This window comes from Artibeus jamaicensis, unplaced genomic scaffold, assembly GCF_021234435.1.
Source record: "Artibeus jamaicensis isolate MK-2021 breed Jamaican fruit bat unplaced genomic scaffold, CSHL_Jam_final scaffold_614, whole genome shotgun sequence".
Taxonomy (NCBI): Eukaryota; Metazoa; Chordata; class Mammalia; order Chiroptera; family Phyllostomidae; genus Artibeus; species Artibeus jamaicensis.
The window spans coordinates 4823417-4844195 of NW_026522050.1; the positions used below are offsets into that span (position 1 = coordinate 4823417).

The following is a 20779-nucleotide window of genomic DNA, read 5'->3' on the forward strand; positions in this document are numbered from 1 at the left end:
TCTCTGCCCATTTTGTAATTGGAGTTTGGTTTTTGTTGTTGTTGAGTTGAATGAGTACTTTATAAATTTTGGATATTAACCCCTTATCAGATGTATCATTGACCAATTCTTCTTTAAGAAGAATCATATGGTGTTAAGGAATTTAATAGTTCAGTCCCTAAAGCATGAATATATACAATATGGAGAACCCAAAAATAATATAGCACTTTTTCTTCTATTTAGAGTTTCAAAATCTTTGTGCCTTGTAGTTAAATAAGCAGGACTCACAGAAAAAACAACCTTACTCTTTCTGACACAACTATGTGCCTAGTTCCCCTCAGATTCTAATTCAAAATCTAAGTTAAATTACTGACAGTGAATGAAGAGTTCTCCAGTCACTTCAGTAAATAAAATGTACAGTGTTATGCAAGAATCAAAACTCAGCTGTCATTTACAGTGAAAATGCCTTCTTTTCCTCAGTTGGGTCTGCTTTAGACAAGACACTTGTCTAAAATGAGAAGAAGGAAAGAATGTTCTTTTTTATCTCTAGCTGGCTTGCTGAGAGGGATTTCTGATTCCTGCTGAGCCAAGGGTAGGAATGAGAAATGCTGAGGAACAGAAAATTTCTTCCTTCTTAGGTACTTTCCCAACTTGATGTCAGGCTAGTGAGGGTTGAGTACCCAGTGGTTCTATCACTGGGATTCATTGGCATGGTACCCTCACAATTCTAATGCTCTTACTCAGCTAGGTGTTCATGTCTCCTCTTTTGTTTCATCCCTGAGGGTCCAGCAAAATATCCAGCCTCAGGGTCTCTCCTTCCTTCCACTGATGTCCATTTGGAGCAAGCTGTGAAGACCACCCCACAGAAGTCTCTTTGACGTGGCTTGCAGTAGGAAAGGTCAACCCAATACCACCTACCCTTCCTGCATAGTTATAGCAGACAGACTCTAGGATGTCTCTAATGATTCCTGACCCCTGGCACTAGCTCATGTCTTGTGTGATTGCTTCCCTTGGGTATAGGTAAGATCTGTGTCTTGCTATTTTTTTAAATTTTTGTTTATTTATTTTTAGAGAGAGGGGAAAGGAGGGAGAAAGAGAGGTAGAAAACATCAACATATGGTTGCCTCTCACATGCCCCCTACTAGGGACCTGGCCCACAACCCAGGCATGTGCCCTGACTGGAAATCAAACTGGTGATCCTTTGGTTTGCAGGCTAGTGCCCAATCCACTGAGCCACAGCAGCCAGGCCTGTGGCTTGCTTTGAATTAATAGAATACGGCAAAGGCAGCAGGATGTATGAGATTATGTGTATGCGATTACATGATTGCTTTGCAGAAGGTTGTAACATCTGTGTCTTTCTCTTCCCTGCTGGCTTTGAGGAAGTAGGCAGCTCTATTAAGAAGGCTATGTTGCAAGGAACTGTGAACAGCTTTTAGGAATTGAGAGTGGCCTCTAGCCAACAGCCTACACAGACCTCCAGTAAACACCAGCAAGAAAACTGGTGGAAAGGCAGGCTGGTACAGCCACTGTAGGAAACAGTATGGAGTTTCCTCAAAAAATTAAAAATGAACCTGTCTTTTGACCCAGAAATCCTATTTCTGGGAATATATCTGAAGAATCCTGAAATATTAATTTGGAAGATATATGAAATCTATCCAGAAAAGTCCAACCATTGTTAATATAACAAGAATGGTTGGCGTGACCTCAGTGTAGCCTGGCAGCCAAGGAGAATGTACTGGAATGCACATGCATGAACAGTGGTGACTTCATTGTACTAGTCACTGGGGTGGTAGACATCACTGAGTGAGGACATGTACTGTGTGGCCATCGCATTCAAAATGACTGAGCAAGTAGAGCAACAAATCCGCAGAAAATTTTGCATTAAACTTGAACATTGCTCTACAGAAACTATTCAAGATGATTCAGATTTTCAGGATGATGCAATGAGTGCAGTGCAAATAGAAGTGTGGCGTAAATGCTTCAAAGGTGGTCGAGAATCTGTTGAAAGTGATCCACTTTCTGGAAGGCCTACAGCAAGCAGAACACTTGAGAATGTTGAACGTGTGGGGGCTACAATCAACAAAGATCAGTGACTGACAGTGAGAGAACTGGAAGCTGACCCGGGGATTTCAAAAACTACTGTGTCCAAGATTCTGATGTAGGATCTTGGCATGAAGTGTGTTGTGGCAACATTTGTTCCACAGCTTCTGCTACCAGAGCAGAAGGAACATCATGCTGCAGTTGGGAGAACTGTGTGAAGTCCCAAGGTGCCTACTTTGAAGGAGACTGAGATGTCATTGTCCTGTGTGCAATGTTATTTTGTATCTTGTATCTTCTTCAGTAAATGTCTCTATTTTTCATATTGCTTGGCTGGATACTTTCTGGACAGACCTTGTATATTAAGTTGAACCTGCATGAAGCCTGAAAAACTACTATATTTAGTTTCTTCTAGAGCGTGTTTTTCCTCCCTCTGAGTGACAAGAATAAATTTGGCATGCCTGTAAAGGCATTTTTTTAACCCTGGATATGAAGAACTATTGCCTTCTTAAGGGAAAAGAGAGAAATATTTATCAGATATTTGGTCTTTATGATAACATATGAACACCCACCAAGAACCCCAACCCAAGAAAGTAAATTTTGAGTTCCCTAAAATGTAAATTTTTATGTAATGAATATTTTTAAATAGTATTTTTCTCTTGTCATTGAATATATGTGCTCAGTGGTGGATGGGGGGATCCTCTTGATTGGCAGATACTGGCTTCAGGAAAAGCACAGAACTGTAAATTGCCACTGACTAGACATTTTACATAAAATTAGAGTAGTGATTCATTCAGTAGGTAGTGGTGAAGTAAAGGAGACAACTTTCTCTTGTACCCTTTCATTGACGACAGGCATTCACTGATTTATTGTGGTGTTCAGACTCTTTTCCAGTGAGACTGTAAAAAAGTACAGTGTCTGATCACACATACTTTGCTCATTAGTGCATGCAGACAAGCCCCTACAATCACATCTTGGAAACTATGTAATTGCCTTTGAAATAAAATTTTTACTTGATTGTTAGAGTGTGTGTTTTTTTAACAATACCAAACAATTAATTCTGACACTATCTACCTGGAGATAGCGTCAAATATCACAGGTTAAGGGCTCAATCCTCCAAGACTCCCCGCCACCCCTTCCCCACTTTGAACATCAATTGCACGTCCAGGTGCTTCTAACCCATGGGGAGCTATACATTGCAAGTTTCCAAGACCCCTTCTCCTCAACGTTCATTGTTCATTAAAACCCTATGCAGAGTTCTCAGATAGAAGCTGTTTAGGAGCCATAAATGAGCCCATTGACTCTGTGGAGTGAGCAATGTTTTTCCAGTGGAGGGAAATACTCAGGAAATGCAGGTGGCAACTACCAAAGACTCTCACACTCTTGTGCACATAAATATATCACAACACTCTAACTCAAGATGAAATAAAATATGGATATGGTGCCTTATTTTACACTGATTTTTGTGGGTAGATCTATACCTCATACAATAGGAATGATTTGAGAATTTTTACTTCTAAGATAATTTTCAGAAAGAATCTTTTCAGTGGCTTTTGTCAGGAAAGCTCAGGACAAATATTATCATCCCAGATGTCTTGCTACACAGTGCAACAAAGAGCTCTGATTGTTATTGCCACCCCAACCACAAACCTAGCAATTGTGATTCTCGCAAGCACAGGACATGGAAACAAAAAGATCGGGTGGGAATCTTCTGTTCCAAACAGTTCATTTTCAGATAAAAAACCTGAGGTTCATGAAGGGAACAGATTGTCCCAAGTTCACAAATAAACCAGGGTCCAGACCAAGTTGTAAAATGGGACTAATGGTCCAGTGTCCTTTTGACTTCATCCCACCATTCATTGACCAGAGATGGCTGACGATTGTTCTTACAACTGTTTTCTGTCTGTAGTGTTATTAATAGATTGTCCCATTTGATAAAGCTTTGATTTTTTTAAAAAAAAAGGACTCTAGAAACTGTTCATGGTCCTTAGCATTATTGAATTGATGCTTCACTTCCAGTATTCTTCAAGAGCCACTCACCCTTATATACACCCAAAGAGAGACAAGAAGTCAAGGTAAATGGTTACAATTTATTGTATAAATACTAGTAGTTGATGCATTAAGGAGATCACAAGCACACTATTAATAAATGATAATACAATGCTTCATAGGGTAAAGTCATCATAAAGCAAGAAATAAAGACTGTATGAATAGGTGTGCATTAGGCAATTCTCATGGAGAAGATGACCTTTAAGTTGAAATTTTTCAAAACATAACTTTGAAGAATGAATGGGTAGAGAACACGGAAGTTATATGCTTAGTGTATATCTGAAGTGGGCACCTGATAAAAGACAGGCAGAGACCGGACAACTGTCAGAATGGTCTTGAGACAAAAATTAGGTTTTGTACATAGGAAATGTAGTCAACAGTGTGGCTGAAAAAATGAACCGAGTGGGAGAAAGAGTGGTGTAAAACATTACACCATTGTAAAGACAGACTGGATCCATTCGAAGAGTTCCTGATAGACCAGGCTTTGTGTTTGAATGTGAATGCCTATACCATGGATGTGATATGATAAATGCTTATGGGTGATCAAGAATGGAGATACAGCATAGCAAGCTACACAGTGAAAGGGTATATTTTCATTCTGCTGTCAAATTTTGAGAAAGAAAATTTTATTTCAGAAAAATGAAAATAAAAACCTGAGGTCCTGAGGTTAGTTAGGCATACCAAGTCACTTAATTGCTTGTCATGTGGCTATGTGATCACTTCTATAGTCTGGGAAGTTAATATTTAATTGTCTCTTTAATTTTGGCATCCTAAACACATATAATGTAATTAATTATTTTATTAATAAATTGTGAATAATACCCTAACATGATTTTCCAGTGCCTCTGCAGGATGCTTCTCCTTAGGCTAAAGATTTAAATTTCTTTTCCTTCTCTTAATAATAAAAACATCAACAGCAACAAAATTATTTTGCTTATCTTTTTTTTACTACTTTGTACTCACAACCTACTTTTACTTCCAACACCATGTATAACCCCATTCTCTCTCTCTAAATGCCTCTGTAAATGTTATTCATTTCCTCATCACCATTCTGTTTCAAATTTCTCTGCACCTTTGCAGTTATTCACCACTGGTATTTTCTCTGCCCCATCTCCATGCATTACCTGGAGTTGACTTATCACTATAGACTTGCCCAAGCCTGCAGATTCTGTCTCTGATGGTCACCTTTTCCCTTTTCTGTTTAATCACTCTCCACTTGGGGCTACTTGCTGTTACTGTTTCACAACACACTTTTCTGAATAATTCTTTAATCTTCCACCCTAGGTTATTTTTTCCTTTTACTTTCCCTCTGGTTATAGGCATGCAAAAGGTTAACTTGGCTTCACTTTAATCTCAAAAGTGTTCTCTTAGCGTGTTAATCTGCTTCACTGAATAATGAGCTCTCCTATAACAACACGAACCTCCATCACCACATTTTATCTTTACTGAAGTGCTGGAATAAATGCTGTCCAGTTGCACTGCTTTTGGTCTCCTAAAAATGACCATCTAAAACCAAGCTTCATTTAGGCCTGTCTACAGTCCTCCCCATTAACTCATATTTCTGATTCCTTGTCATTTCTTTCAACATTTCCAGGTATTCTCCTTTGATCTTATGCTCAAACACTTAATGTATTACTTAACCAATTGTTTGCCTAAATTTATCCTTTTGTTCAACTTGTTAACAAGACTGATTAGTCTTTCTATGTTTTAGATATGACCATTTCTCTCCATGCCCACTGACTTCATTTTAGCTAAGCTTTTCATTAATTTATTACTCTTCATTTCAAATTCCTCCTTAACTGATCTTTCTTCTAATGGTTTTCATCTCACCAGACACTGAGTAACTTAATTAAACTTTCCACTGCCCACTCATCAATCTGCAAAGTTTATTGAATATTGTGTCCATGAATGTGCTGATGAGTCAGGCAATATACAGATCTGTATATGACTTTGAGTCATTAGAAAAAATGTATTATCATTAATGAAAAGTAAAATATTTGCATTTAAAAAGTTATATATGGTGTAAGTTGTGTATATATTTGGTTTGAAAAAGTAATCATCTTGAGAGAGGAGCAATGTTGGCTAGAATATCTTAAAGAATGAGGTGGTATTTAAAAGAAGCATTAAAGAAAGAAAAAAATCAAGCAAGTACAGAGGAGAAGGCAGAACATTTCAAGCCAGGGTGCTGATATGAGGTGGTCAAGCACAAAGCATATTAAAAAGAAAGTTGAAGTGGAACCAGAAAGTAAGGCTTCTGAAGTTAAGAAAAAATGGATTTAAGTTTCATATAATTGGTGATTACTAAGATTTGAAGATTGCTTATATGTATACATAAGTTAAATAATTTATACAATCTCTCAGAGCACTTTTAATTGTGACACATGTATGTATGTGCCATCATACATATGTATGTATGTGTGTCTCCACAATAGCCCTTTAGTGATGGCAGGTAAATTATTCTTAATATCATAATTTTATAGATGAGGAAACCCATATTGAGTAACTAGCTAATTATTTGCCACAATTCACTCAACTAATAAGCAGTAGGCCTGGGATTACAGCACAAACTTCCTACATTGTATAAAATTGGTAATCCTTCTAACATACTATGTTGTTTTCTCCATAGAATAAGATCACACATAAGCAGGAAGCATTCATTGCTAATCTGGTATGAATCCACCAAAATATTTAATATTTTAATATTAAATATTCATGCTTACAGAATCTGCATTCAAATCTCTGTCGGAGTATCCTCCTAACTCTGTTCTTAAATCTGCCAATTTGATCTCCTTATCACCTCCAAATTCACTTTAGAATCGTTTCTTTCTCCTTGTCTACTCTATCTCTGGCCTGGTCTGGTAGGATATTGTTCCCGAATCTCTACCCATTCACTTCATAAATACACTGAACACCAACTCTGGATGAAATACTGGAATATACAATGTGAAAGAGGCAAGTGTGAAAAACTTCAACACTTAATTAGTTCCTAGGAAATGTCTGATTAATGGTGCTTATAATCTAGTGGGAGATATGTATGATGCCCATCACTTTTGGGAATGCTAAAAAAGGTTGAAAACCACACATCAAACTGTTAAAGTTTAACTCAATTTCAGCCAGCCTTCCTCTTATTTCTCCTGTTCGCACAGTTATGGGCACAGAATAAATTCCTATTGCACGTTGATTTCCTAGAAGAGATGGGTGTAAAATAACAATAGAAAACATGAAAAATGGGAGTCTATCATATACCTACAAATTGCATAGCGGGGTACTTAGTGTACAGAAACAACAGAAACAGAATATTATCATCTGGAGAATAAATCACAATGTAAAATTGGATTATAGAGAGAAGTGAAATTTTGCCAGTAGCCTCTTAAACAAAGATCTTGGCTTTCTAATACTCTTTGTGTGAGAATGTTCTGAACATGATTCTTATGAATCAGTGGGAGATGTCTCCCCTTTGTCTTCCAACTCACTGTAAATTGGTGACTGTACAGTTAATTCCTCATAAAGACGTTCTTCTTGAACCTGGTGAGGGAAAAATTATTCAATATCAATGACCAAGAATATTCCACCACTAGAAGACTTGTTCAAGAGATGTAGATGATCTCCTTTTGTCTCTGAATCTCACATTCTCTCCCATTACACTCTAATTATTTCCTCCACCTTCAAAAAAACCAAGCCAGACTGGCTGGCTGTGGGCCCAAATAAATTATGTCAGCCAATGACAAGCTGGTAAGTGTGTCTGAATTTTGGCATGTCTGCAGCCTTGTTTGTCTCTGGAGGAAAATGATTGAAACAGGCACCCATGCTTGAATGCTTCAGGCAAGTGGACAGAAGTAAAGAGTGTGTTTCATCTGGAAGATCTGAGAAAGTGTAAGTGCCTCAAACATGGGCAATTCTTTTAATACATTAAAGGTACAATGGATGAATAAGGCAAGTGGAAATGTAGGTGTTAGTTGTGAATTAAAAAGAAAAAAGTCCGAGGCTTCAGAGCAAATAAAAAGGTAAAAGCCAAGAGGGTGAAATCTGTTCAGGGATAGGAAATAAGTCCAGTTATCTGTGTGGTTCCATCACATGCTACCTGCTCATTCATCTCATGCCCAACACTTTTCAAAGCATTTGCATTTTCTAAAATGATGAAGGTTATATTGTCCTAACCCTCAGTCATGGAGATATTCTGATATTGTACTACTTATGAGTGGGAAATGTGCTTTAATACATGAGATTTGGCCACCAAAACACTGAAACTTGGGGAAATATATTTCTGGAAGAAATGTTCCAGGATATGTAGGCCATATGTCAGCAAGTAAGCTCAAAGTCTTTAGCCTGTCATTCAGGATTTAGTATCAGGTCTCTACCTACCTTATCTTCTTTGAGTAATTCCCCAACTCTGTAGACTATGAGTAACACAGCAACACCAAATCCCAGAATGGTGAGGAACATGATCATTGCCACAATTTCCTGTTGAACAACAACCAATAACAACCAAAAAGACAAGTAGAGTCACAAGGTAGGTTTCTCAAGGTGCTCTCCCTTATATCACCCACCCCCACATGATCAGTCCCTATAAAGCAACACACAGGCACAGAAAACCAGGGGACGGTTACTCAAGGCAGATGATTTCAACCTTGCAGAATTGAGCTGGGGGTGGAAGGAAGAGGTCATCAGCATCTCTGTGCATGAGCCTACAGAATACCACACTGAAAAGGAAATGAGGGTTTCTTACTTAGATTAGGACAAAAGAAACACTTACAGTGGAAAAAAAAACTGCGAAGCAGAAGTAATCCCGGTAAGCTTCCGAACAAATGTTGTGATAAGCCATTGTATTCTTTAGGTTGTCCACCAGAAAAACGATTCCTGTTCCTGCAGCTATGCTGCTGACCAAGTTTGCTCCCATGCTCCAGTGCACCTGATAATAAGGACACTTAGTGCCACTCCTGCTCCTGCCAGCACATTCAATTAACCCATTGGCATGTCAGGGCTGGGCATACCCAGTAAACTCTACATTTATATAAAATACAGATTAAAAAGGGAAATCTTGAAAATGTGTTTATTTAATAAGGATCTATAACTTTCTTGCTGGAATCACACTCAGGAAGACCCACACAGAGTCTCTCCTCAAATAGTCTCCTTAATTGAAAATAAATCATTTGACCATATGCCTATACTTTTAAGGGTCAGGCTGGTGTGATGATATTTTCTAAACAAGTGTCAAGGTAATTATATTTTATTGTTTTTAAGTGACACAATTGATATTTTAATAATTATATCCAACACAGAATAGACTAAAGAACAATCACATTATCTCATAACATAAGAGCCGATGACATGACTCCATCAAAACTCCTACACTTTGACTGTTCTTACCTTTACAAGTATGAATGACAGAATTGTGACTCACCAGATATGTTGCATTTTTCTTTTCAGACATAACCGACAAAAATCCAGAAATAGCAAACTGTTCAAAGGAAGGGAGGAAGGGTAAAAACAGTGAGTCTCTGCTCTTCTCTATGTCCCTTTCACCTCCCCTCCTCCACATATAAGGTCAAGTTGTGGGTACTCTATAAAGTTAACCTTTCAGGTTTTCCATGAACTCACTATTTTCTTATTCTTATTTTCTGTACAGTGCTTCTCAAAAGTAAATGTACACATGAAGTATGAGGGTCTTGTTAAAATGCAGATTGTTTTTAGTAGGTTCTGAATGTGACTTGAGATTCTCCTGTTCTACCAGGCCTCTCAGGTGCTGCTAACACTGATGGGCCACAGGTCACTTTCAGAGCAGCAAGAGCAGCAGCACCTGGAGCATGACTCTGCTGTAACACCACTCTCCTTACCTTGCAACTGTTTGTATGAGCACCCTGTATGTTAGGCTGTCAGCTCCTTTGTGCGAGGAATGTGTTTGTGACATGTATATCTCTAGAGGCTAAGATATATCATGTAGATGTTTAGTAATTATGAGAATGTACATGGTGAAAATATAAATCAATAGCATACATTCAAAACCATTTTAAAGACTGCATGAGGAGCTGAGAGATGCAAATAAGCTAAGTGTTTAGAATTAAAAGACAGTAGGGAGAAGTTTCAAATAAAATACAACCAAGGTTCAAGAAGACTCCTGATCTAGTCCTAAGTCATTAGCAGAGTGCCAAACCAATGTGATTGCTTTTTTTAGACTCAAAATATATCCTGGGAATGACATGGAGATACAAAAAAATAGCATGGATTAATTGAAAATTATTCTGAGTGAAGGAAGCCAGACAATAGAGAACATGCTGTATAATTTTACTTATATTAAACTCTAGAAAATGCAAACTAATCTATGGTGACAGAAAGCAGACCAGTGATTGCTTGAGGACAGGAAGACAGGGAATATTGGGAAGGAGGGATTACCAAGGGGCACAAGGAAAGATTTGGATGTTCATTACATTAATGTGATAATGTTTTTATGTGTGTGTACATGGATCAAAATTTATCAAATCACACACTTTAAATATATGCAATGTATTATATGCCAATTATACCTCAATAAAGCTATATATCTTTATAATCTCATTCAGTCATATAGTTTTCTAAACAGTATAATGATTAAAACAGATTCTATGAGAAAGCACCTGAAAAAGTTCATAGCGCATGAGAGAAGTTCATCAAATGACTTTGACCTTGTTCTCCTCACATCAGTAGTTTCTTCCCTCTTCCCTTCACTAAAATAACTTTATTAATAAATAGAGTTATATAAATGTTTCTAAAACTGTATTCTGAAGGTTTAGTTTCTATTTTTATTGGCTAAAGATCCCTTGAGCAATTTATTTAATTTGTATTAATCTCAGGTTTCTCATCTGATAAAAGTGTGCTGACATATTTAACCTAAGGTGATTTTTTTAAAGATTTTATTTATTTATCTTTAGAGGGGAAGGGAAGGAGAATGGGAGAGAAATATCAATGCATGGTTGCCTCTTGTGCATCCCCTGCTGGGAACTGGCCTGCAACCCAGGCATGTGCCCTGACTGGGAATCGAACGGCTGTTGTTTGGTTCACAGGCCTGTGCTTAATCCACTGAGCTACACCAGCCAGGGATCTAACCTAAGGTGATTTATAAACTGCAAACATATTTTATACAAACATATGCAAATATAAATATAAATATATTACTATGTATAATATAAGTGCTAGAAATAAACAATTGGATAGATCTGATCCAGTAGGAGAAGAGCTACATGCAGTGTTATTTCAGAGACAACTATTGATACATGTATACTCACAAGTACTGCTCCCCAGAATGGATAGCCTATTTGAAATGATGAAAAAAAATTTTTCTCAAATTCTGAAATTGTGATCCCAGGGTAGACAACTGTCCCAAAATAAAGACATATGAAACCAATCAGAATTTGTGTTACCTGTAGAAAAAGGCAGAAATTTTGTGAAATAACAAGATATTTTCCCAAGATTGCATAAATTTCATTATAAGTGAGGCCAAATGTGAGAAATTGCTTTGGTATCTTAGGCTGTCCTGAGAAAGGATCCAAATGTGATATTTTCCAGTATCCTCTGATGCTAAGAACTGATACAAGCATGACCTAATGCAGGAATGGCCAATATATTTCTCATGGCCTTTTACTTAGGTAGTCATTGGTGGATATCAATATTTGTCAGCGTAATGTCAGATATTACATTAATCCACCAACAGCTGGCCAGAGTTGCCAGATCCTGTTTGTCATTTTCACTCTAATCTCCATGGGGAAGTGTTTCTTTCTACCCAACAGGGCCCAGCTGGTATCAAGTCTTCACCTACTGGGTTCTTTAATCCTTACAAATACAAGTGGGCAAACTGTTGATGCAACCAAATACTTTTTCCTAGAGTCAGGCCTTATTTTAATTGAGGTTGGAGAAGGCTCACTTACCCCCAGGAATTCCACCTCCCTCTTCAGAAATATCAGCCATGTCTTTCGTGATAACGAGATATCCTTCTCCACTGGGATGTTACCAGAGAAAGGTGCTTCTGAAAGTTCAATTTCAGACCCTCTGTGAAGTTTAAACAGAAATTCAGTCATAAGAAAACTTTCTAACTTCCTGTGCAAAGTTCTAAATTCACAAAAAGGGAAGTTTTGATGGCTTGTTTTTCAAAACAATCTTCCAATTAAAGTCTTTATTGAAATGAATGAAAAGCTGACGTTCAAAGTGTCCAAGTAACTGGCCAAGATCACCATCTAATCAGTGATTAAAGGAGACAAAATTGAATGAAAACTATGCCAAATCTTCCTATTAATCCAAGAATTAATCCAAGTTCTTTTTCATTAATCTATACTGAGTGAAAATAAACATGATCAAACAGATTTACCTATGTATTAGTCAGTCCTTCTAACACAGAAATGTGTCTGAATTTATTCTGTCACTGACATACCCAATTTCATGTGCACAAAGAAATGGCTTTGAAAGGTTAGTTGAATCTCCAATCCTGTTTTCATCCTCAGAGGAGGTTAACTGGAAATACTCTCCCTTCTAAAGATGGAATATGCTTAACATTTTGCAATAATATTCAATCTGACATTGATTCACAAAGTGCTGTTTTCAGCCTCTCCTAAAACTGTTCAAAGGAAGTCTTAACATATGTTCACATTGGGCATTCAAAGGAAAACTAAATTATCCTCCTCTAGTGGCCTTCACTCCAAGACATTTCCCCTCTAAACAGTGGGGCAGAATCCCACAGCTTGAAGTTCACAAAGACGAACCAAGAAGGAGCCCAGGATCATTTTTAAAAGTGTCTGTTCCTTAGTACACATCAGACACAGAGGCAAGAGATCTGTATTGATAGTACAAACTCCCCTCCTCATACCTAGAATGTGACCTTCTTTTGTTAGAAAATTTAAGTTATTCCCAGTTAACAAGCTAAGTAAAAAACCTTCCTCCCCATAAACCAGACAGAACTACTGATAAAGTATAGCAAATGGCTTCCTTACACTCAACATATTATCAACATATTAAATAAACCAAGTGGGTCCATGATTGAGCCCATGAACTGACATTTCCCCAGCACTATGACTATCTCTGGCCCACTAACTGAGCATAGAAAACAATAATAGCCTGTGCCTACCTGGAGGGCTCTTGTGGGTTGGGGAGAGCAAGAGTTGCTCTGCTTCTACTTTCCGTGTCCATTTTTTCAAATTAACTGAACTATGCAGCAATAAAAATTACTGTGAACAACAAGCCTGTGGGCTTCCTCTCAGGTTCTGCTCTGAGTGGGAAGTTAAGATAGATTGGCTTGTGACATTGATGACTATCTTCATAGTTAAGACACTCGTCAGGCAGATAAGTTTACTGGATGACTGAGATCAATAGGGTTTTTCTTGTTATGTTGAGAAGAAAACCTGAGTAGTCTACTGAATAGGAACTAAGGTGAGACTCCTGGAGAAGAACTTTTCCTGATACCAGCAGGATGTACAAACCCTAAAGATGGAACAGTTTAATGGAAATTGAGAAGGTGAAGAAGAAACTCCTGCAGAACAGAAAGAGATGTCATTCTCTACTGGAACTCTCTCTACTTGTGTCCCAGTTCAGCTATTTCTATACCAGAAGTTCTCTAATTATACCTTTGAAAAGCCTATCTTCCCTACATAATACATATTGAGGTTCACACATAAGCTAAGGCTGAAGCACTTTTTGCAAGTAGGAATGTGTCTTAGTCTCTGAATCTCTGGATTCATCTCTGACTTGGATAGTTATTGTCTTTCTCTCTCTTCCTCTCTTTTGGACACTATTTACATGGCTCTCTGGAACAGATGGTGTCAGAAACTGGATAGGAAGAGTTCTAACTACTGTGAATCGTTCCTGATGCAAGAGCACTGAGACATTTTCACACTAAAGACTCCATTGTCTGCTAAATTATTAGACTGATGGTCTGTTGCTTTGATTTTTGTGATGACAAGGATGGGACAGTGAAAACACTGAAGGGCATGAATTTGAACTTGATGGCAAATCCTATGAATAGGTCTCAGTATCATTGGACTGAGCCGTATGCCACAATTAAGGTTAAAACTTAACTAATGTGTTCATTCTGATTGCATAAGTAGCTAGACCATAGCAAAGTGAACTTACAGGTGAATATACAGACTTAGGACACTTTAATTTGAGTTTAATTATAGTTATAACCTTGAATGCCTCTTCATTAAACTGTAAGATACTACAAATTGTATCACTAATCATCTGGATTGTTTCTCTGGGGTGTGATAAAAATCCTCATTCTTCGGGAAACTAAAATAATTGTATGAACAAGAGGACATAAGAATTTATTAACCCATATGTTATCTTCCCACTGTGTCTTCAGGAATTGTTGTACCTGACCAATGTGTTATTGTACTTAAGAAATAAACCTCACTCACTTATACATTCATCCAAAAAGGACTTTAATGTACCATGTCAGGTACTGCTGGTATCACTGAGCATGCACAGATGAGAACCAGGGTCCCAGGCCTTGTCCAGCTCACAATCTAGCAGCGTAGAACAAAGATAAATTATGTAATATTACCAGTATGTCAGAAACTGCTGGGACATACAAATGATATACGAATTCTACCTGAAAAGGAGTATGTAGAATTCAAAGAAGAAATTCCCAGAGAAAGGAATATTTGGGTCAGGATTTAAGAGCATAGCCTCAGGAGATTTCACTTCCTTACCTTTACCTCAGAGAAATTATAACACCTCTGTTGGAAAAAGACCTGAAGAAATGCCTGTTTATGGAGTTTTCTGGGAGTATATAATAGTTCACTATGTGGGCAGCAAATAATTCAAAATTAGACTTGAGATTTAGACAGGAAACCAATGGAGGACAGTCTTTGGTATTTGGGTATGATGCTATTTTGTGAGAATTTCCAATAGAAAATTGAAAAATGCAAACCAGAAACTGAGACATATTTTATGATCTCCAAATTGCTTCATATCCCAGTTTCAACCAGCACCTTCCTCCTACCCTTTCTGAGATGCGTATCATCTTCTGCATCCACACTGTGGGTCCTTACAGCCATGCTCTGTCATCTTTCACAACAGTGAACATTGAGATATATGACAAAATGGCTTTTTCTCTTGGTGGGAGCAAAATTATCAAGATGAGTTTTAATCACACATTTGCCTGAAAGGAAGAGATAATTGAACTAACATGTTTCTCCAACCACATACATTTCCTCCTTCTGATAATGCATTAGCACCTGCTGTTCATCCACATCCCCATCTGGCTTCCTCTTTGACAACCAAGGGTTTTTCCCCAAACTCAAAAGAAATTTGCTGTCATATTGCATCTGAACCATTGTTTTCTCAAACTGAATGCTCAAGTTACTCAAAATAAATATGCATGAATTTGCATGTTACACATTGAAAGTGCACTATCTCTTAAGAGGAATCTTCTGATACTCCCGAAGGGAAATCCCTCTCTCCCTCTCTCCCCACCCTCCACAGGCAATTATGGGTTTAATAAATACAGTTAAGGTGCCAATGCTGAGAGAGGCTGAGATTGATACCAAACTATGAATGCTCCACAGGAATGAGAAAATATTGTTTACAGAACAAGACAGATGGCCCCAATAAGCTTAGTGCTGAGTCCAAACTTGAAGAGAATACCTTTGTTTTTTCATTTATATGACCTCAGAAATGTAAAGAGAAAGATTTATACAGACTATTCAGTTGCTCCAAATCACTCTCTAATGTATGCCAAACTGCTAATATAGTACATGACACATAATAGGCACTCCATAAATGATTGTTGAATATACTAAAAAATAGTATATATATAAAATCTGTCTGGAAAAAGTCAAGGCATTGTTAATATAATGAGAACAGTTTGCATGACATCAATATAACCTGGCAGTCAAGAAGAGTGGACTGGAATGCACATGTGTGAACAATGATGACTTCACTATACTACTCAGTGAGGGAGGTAGACACCATTGAGTGAGCATGTGTACTGCATGGCTGTGGCATTCAAAATGACTGAACAAGTAGAGCAATGAATCAGAATCAAATTTTGCATTAAGCTTAATCATTTCTCTGCAGAAATTATTTGGGTGATTCAGAAGGCTACAGCTATGGGCAATTGTGGTTGGCAGCATCATCACAACAATGCACCTACTCATGAATCACGTCTCGTGCAGTTTTTTGGCAAAACAACAAATCACCCAGGTGACTCAGCCCCCTACAGTCCAGATTTGGCATCCTGTGAGTTTTGGCTTCTCTAAAAACTAAAATTACCTTTGAAAGGGAAGAGATTTTAGTCCTCTAATGAGATTCAAGAAAATACGACAGAGCAGCTGATGGTGGGCAATTGGGAGAAATGTGTGAGGTCCCAAGGTGCCTACTTTGGAGGGGACTGAGGCATCATTGTCCTATGCATAATGTTTATTGTATCTTGTATCTTCTTCAATAAATATCTCTATTTTTCATATTACATGGCTGGATACCTTCTGGACAGACTGTGTGTGTGTGTGTGTGTGTGTGTGTGTGTGTATATATATATGTATATATATATATATATATATACTTACACACATGCATACACACACATATATTCTGAAAAAGAGAGATAAGAATTAATAGAAATTATAGAAAGATCTTTGCACATATGGTAAACAAGGAGCTAAGAGTAACTTGTAGGTATGAACTTATGGACATTGTGGATGATTCAGTTCAGTGTCAAGAGAGAAAAATTAATTTATAGATCAGAAATATAAATAACTCAGCAGCAGATTCATAAATCAGGAGCCATATATATCAGAGGAAAGAAAGCCTTTAAAGTTGCTGGAAGGTGAAGGGGGACCCACAGTGAAAGAACAAGGGTTTCTGCCATCTTTTCTGAACATCTGACCATGATCCCACCTCAGCCTAACAGCAACAACAAGACCAACAACAACAGTCAAGGAGTGTGGTGTTAGTTTCCATTTGCTTTACTTTTATTCCACCCTCAAAAAAAACTGTTGATACGGTTAACTGATACTCTTACACTTACTTTACAGATGAGGAAAAACAGGTAAGAGGTTAAATAACTTACTCAAATTAACACATATTTGTGAGATAACACATACTGTTATATGAGATAACACATAATACATACCTTTATGAGTGACAGTATCAGAATTTGAACCCACATCTGTGAGACTTTAAAGCCCTTATTCTTTATGTCTTGGGTTTGCAGTTTCTCACCATGCTTTGAAGAATAAATGTTGATCTTGCTCTCAAAGCTCTCAATCTATACCATTACTTCTGTATCAGGATATGTGTGAATGCTTCTCAGCAGCTAATTGAAATAAAATCTTGAGGTCTGACTGCCTCACCTCAAATATAGTTACAATTTACCTTAATGATGACATTGATTTTTTTCATGACCATTTTTGCAATGCTGATTGACCTGAAGTCAAGAAGCATTTTTTGTAGTAAAAAAAAAAAAATCTGACTTTTCATTGGATAGATGGAGGTTGGATTTTAGAGAGAATACATGAGATAGAGATTATTCTCTTTGCCTTCTTTAAACCTTATAAGGCCATGGCATAGTTAGGTAAGAAGAAAGAGTACCAGTTTCTGGGAACAACTTTGGAGTGGTGATCACAGAAGTTACAAAGCTAGAAATGCCTAAAGAAGCATGGAGTTTATAGTGAGAACAGAAAGGACTGAGTTAAGTGTCCAAGTTTCTCATGATAGGTGCCATGATAGTAGGAATGCGCTTCAAGGCTCATGTTCTTTCGAGTTCCTGGCTGGAACTCTAACTCATGTAGATTTGAGGTTGAATTTCCTTGTGTCCAAATTTATTTTAATGAGGATGTGATCCTGATTCCACAGAACTGGGGGTTGAGGAAGTTGCCTGAAAAATAAAACAACATCAGTCTCCAAGAAGAGGCTCATCACCTGCCTCTCCTTCCATCCCTTTCTATTATCATCATGATCATTACCAATAATATTAATTCATGGATTATTACTGTGCTAAAGTACTATATACATAGTTCTTACACAAACATCAGTTTGTGAATGAATGAATGAATGAAAACAGTTTCATTTTACAGTTACCAAAAAAATCTAAAAGGAATTGGTGGGTTTTTTCCTGGGTATATAGCTAGAAAGTGACAAGTTACAGGAAAATAATAATTTAATTCTTTCCGTATAAAAAATGTGTGCTCTTAGTATGAAGTGCACTCTTTCCTCCTGCGTGTTTTACATCAGAATTCTTTTCCAGCCTTCATTCCATCTCTAACATTTGTACCATCTGTTACTCCAGGAACCCCACAAGCCATTACTGCATAGATGTTTCTTTTCAATCTCAAGAGTCAGGGGTGACCTCAAAACCCAGAGGAAGGTGGCAGACCATGGGAATAATTACTCATTTAAACAAACCCATCTCTCTTGAACTAAAGCAGTTTGCTTTGCACCCCATGGCTGAGTTAGAGATGGTTATGCATAATTCTATCAAGGTAAAGATCAGCATTAAAAACACAAGGCACTAGGGGATATGATGCCTCATTTCAAACCCAGTAGAAACATTCAGAGAAAAAAAACATCAGCAGAAAATCAAACTACAATATTTCCCTCCCACAGAATAGAACAAAGTAAACTGTAAATTAGTTTTAAAACACAGCCACACACTAACACTCTGTAAGAGACACAATTATCAGTCTGAAAACATGGAAATCTTTTTCCTGGAGAGAGATGTTGTATTTCTGTATCATGTGAAGTAGGCATGAGGGGGAGAAGCTACAAAGGCAGAATTCTGACCCAGCCACTAACACCTCCCAGTTGGAGTAGCAGCAAACAAAGAAGGTGAGAAGAAAGTTTTTTTAAAATGGACAAATATCACCCCTCCACAATCTCATTAATAGCACTTCATAAAGGTTTGGGCATTTACTCTATTCCTAACTAACAACAAACACTAAGCAAAAATATTAAACAAGAAAAGTACTAGATTAGTGGTCCTTCTCCTATTACTGAAGCACCTAGAAAAAAAGCAAATACAAAATTGCACTGGAAGGAAAATTCCATAGGATCTACAGAAAAGTCAGAACCATATAAGTATGAACTGAGTCATGAAAAATATAAAAAGAAAATGAAGACACTAACTACCATGAATAGCATCAGCAAACTGGAGGATTAGAAGTGAGTCGGTAAATAATAGTTTACAAATCATCATGGGGAAAATGAACAAATTGAGGAAATATCTTAATTTCTAAGTTACTCTCAGAAGAGAAAGGATGCCTAAACACAAACACACAAAAAAGGAGTTTGGAAAGGTTATTAAAGACCTTTTCCTTTGAAACTTCCACAGCCAAATTCAAAAGTGAGGTAATCCAAAACTTCAATGAGTCATTATTTGAAAAATCCCAGACCACAGAGGAACTTACAAATCTTCCAAGTTGGTTTTAAAAAGCAAGATGTGAAACAGAATTTTTTAAAATTTAAACTTTTTGGTGATTTTAGTAGTAGTAGTAATATTATATTATATTAATAATAATATAAATCACTGTAGTAAGCATTATTTTAATTGTTTGTCACATATTAATTTATTTAATCCTTGTACCAACCCTGTGAGATCGATACTATTGCTATCATTTCAAAGATGAGAAAATTGAAACACAGAGAGGTTATCTGATGTGCCCATCTTTACAGAGCTAATGAATGGCAGAGCAAAGATTCAAATCAAAGCAAGATGGTAACCCTACATTTTAGATTGTTTGCAATATTTTGTAATGATATATAACTTTTTAAACACATAAGATTGATGTGACACCCAGGTAAATGCATAAGTCCCATGATGGTGCAGACTGACAACTCTTGAATAACAAGATGCTAGTTACCAAGTTTGTTGAGAGAAAAGCAAAGCCTACTAAAGTGATTGTAGTGCTGGCAACATTCATCCCACAATTGTTTTTCATCTGGAAAGCAGTAAGAATTTTCAGTTAATATAGACAGCACATACTTCCTTCCTTTGTCTACAACTCATTTAAATAAGTATCAATTGAACATTGTTTACACAACCAGCAATATCCTACCTGCTGGGCAAACATCAATGAACAAAGATTCCCTACCCTCAAGGAGTTTATATGCTTAGCAGCGATCACAACAACAACAACAAATTAAGTATACTAATAGGTAAATTATGTAGTATTTTTTTAAAGTAATTAAGTGCTGTAGGATGCTAGAGTGGAGTAAGGAGGATATGGAAACCAGAGAGAGGAGGGGAGGTTTGTGATACTCATTAGGAATGACCAGTCGGGGGAGGCATTAAAGAGCTGAGGGAGTTAGCCTCAAGCATATCCGGAGGGACGTCCTTGTAGTCCAGGAAACAGTCTGTTCAGAGTCCCGGGGCCACAGTGTCCCAGGTGTGTTCCAGGGAAGCAAGGGGCAAGGTGGGAGGAGGGGAACGGAAACAACATCAGGAAATGAAGACGGAGAGTGAATAGACACCAGACCATGTTGGTTTGCCGACTCGTGAATGAATACGATCACCAGTGGAGCTAGTAGAGAAGGTGACAAAGCACTGAGCTCTAGGGCACCCCAACATTAACAGGTCAGAGAGAAGAAAAGGAAATAAGAAAGGAGATTGAAAAGGAGAGACTAAAGAGACAGGGAGAAAACCATTCAATGAAGATGTCCTGGAAGCCAAGTGAAGACATTATTGGAAGGACTAAGTGACCAGCTGTGTGCTAGTTGAGGCTCAAGGGGCCATTTTCAGAAGAACTGAGAACTGACCTCT

General features: G+C 37.5%; 2 protein-coding genes across 2 annotated transcripts; both read right to left on the reverse strand.

The window, feature by feature from the left end:
- Positions 1–4128: 4128 nt before the first annotated feature.
- MS4A2 (membrane spanning 4-domains A2) lies at positions 4129–13273 on the reverse strand. Its single transcript, XM_037137808.2, has 7 exons — positions 13154–13273; positions 11964–12084; positions 11325–11459; positions 9467–9523; positions 8819–8974; positions 8428–8526; positions 4129–7590 (listed from the first exon to the last, which is right to left on the reverse strand). The coding sequence occupies exons 1-7, from the start codon at positions 13213–13215 to the stop codon at positions 7495–7497; spliced, it is 726 nt and encodes a 241-aa protein (XP_036993703.1). The 5' UTR covers positions 13216–13273; the 3' UTR covers positions 4129–7494.
- A 5139-nt stretch (positions 13274–18412) lies between these two features.
- Positions 18413–19958, reverse strand: MS4A3 (membrane spanning 4-domains A3). Its single transcript, XM_037137827.2, has 2 exons — positions 19812–19958; positions 18413–18532 (listed from the first exon to the last, which is right to left on the reverse strand). Exons 1-2 carry the CDS (start codon positions 19956–19958, stop codon positions 18413–18415), a joined length of 267 nt encoding a protein of 88 aa, XP_036993722.2.
- Between the last annotated feature and the right edge of the window lie 821 nt (positions 19959–20779).

Excerpts from the sequence above, each read along its gene's own strand:
- MS4A2 (XM_037137808.2), bottom strand. The coding sequence starts at position 13,215 with ATGGACACGGAAAGTAGAAGCAGAGCAACTCTTGCTCTCCCCAACCCA. Across the intron at positions 11,460-11,963 it reads GGGAGGTGGAATTCCTGGGG|GTAACACAAATTCTGATTGG; the intron begins GTAAGTGAGCCT and ends CTTTTTCTACAG. Across the intron at positions 8,975-9,466 it reads AGAAAAATGCAACATATCTG|GTGCACTGGAGCATGGGAGC; the intron begins GTGAGTCACAAT and ends CCTTATTATCAG.
- MS4A3 (XM_037137827.2), bottom strand. The coding sequence starts at position 19,958 with ATGAAAAACAATTGTGGGATGAATGTTGCCAGCACTACAATCACTTTA. Across the intron at positions 18,533-19,811 it reads ACTTATGCATTTACCTGGGT|TGCCTTGTGTTTTTAATGCT; the intron begins GTCACATCAATC and ends CATATCCCCTAG.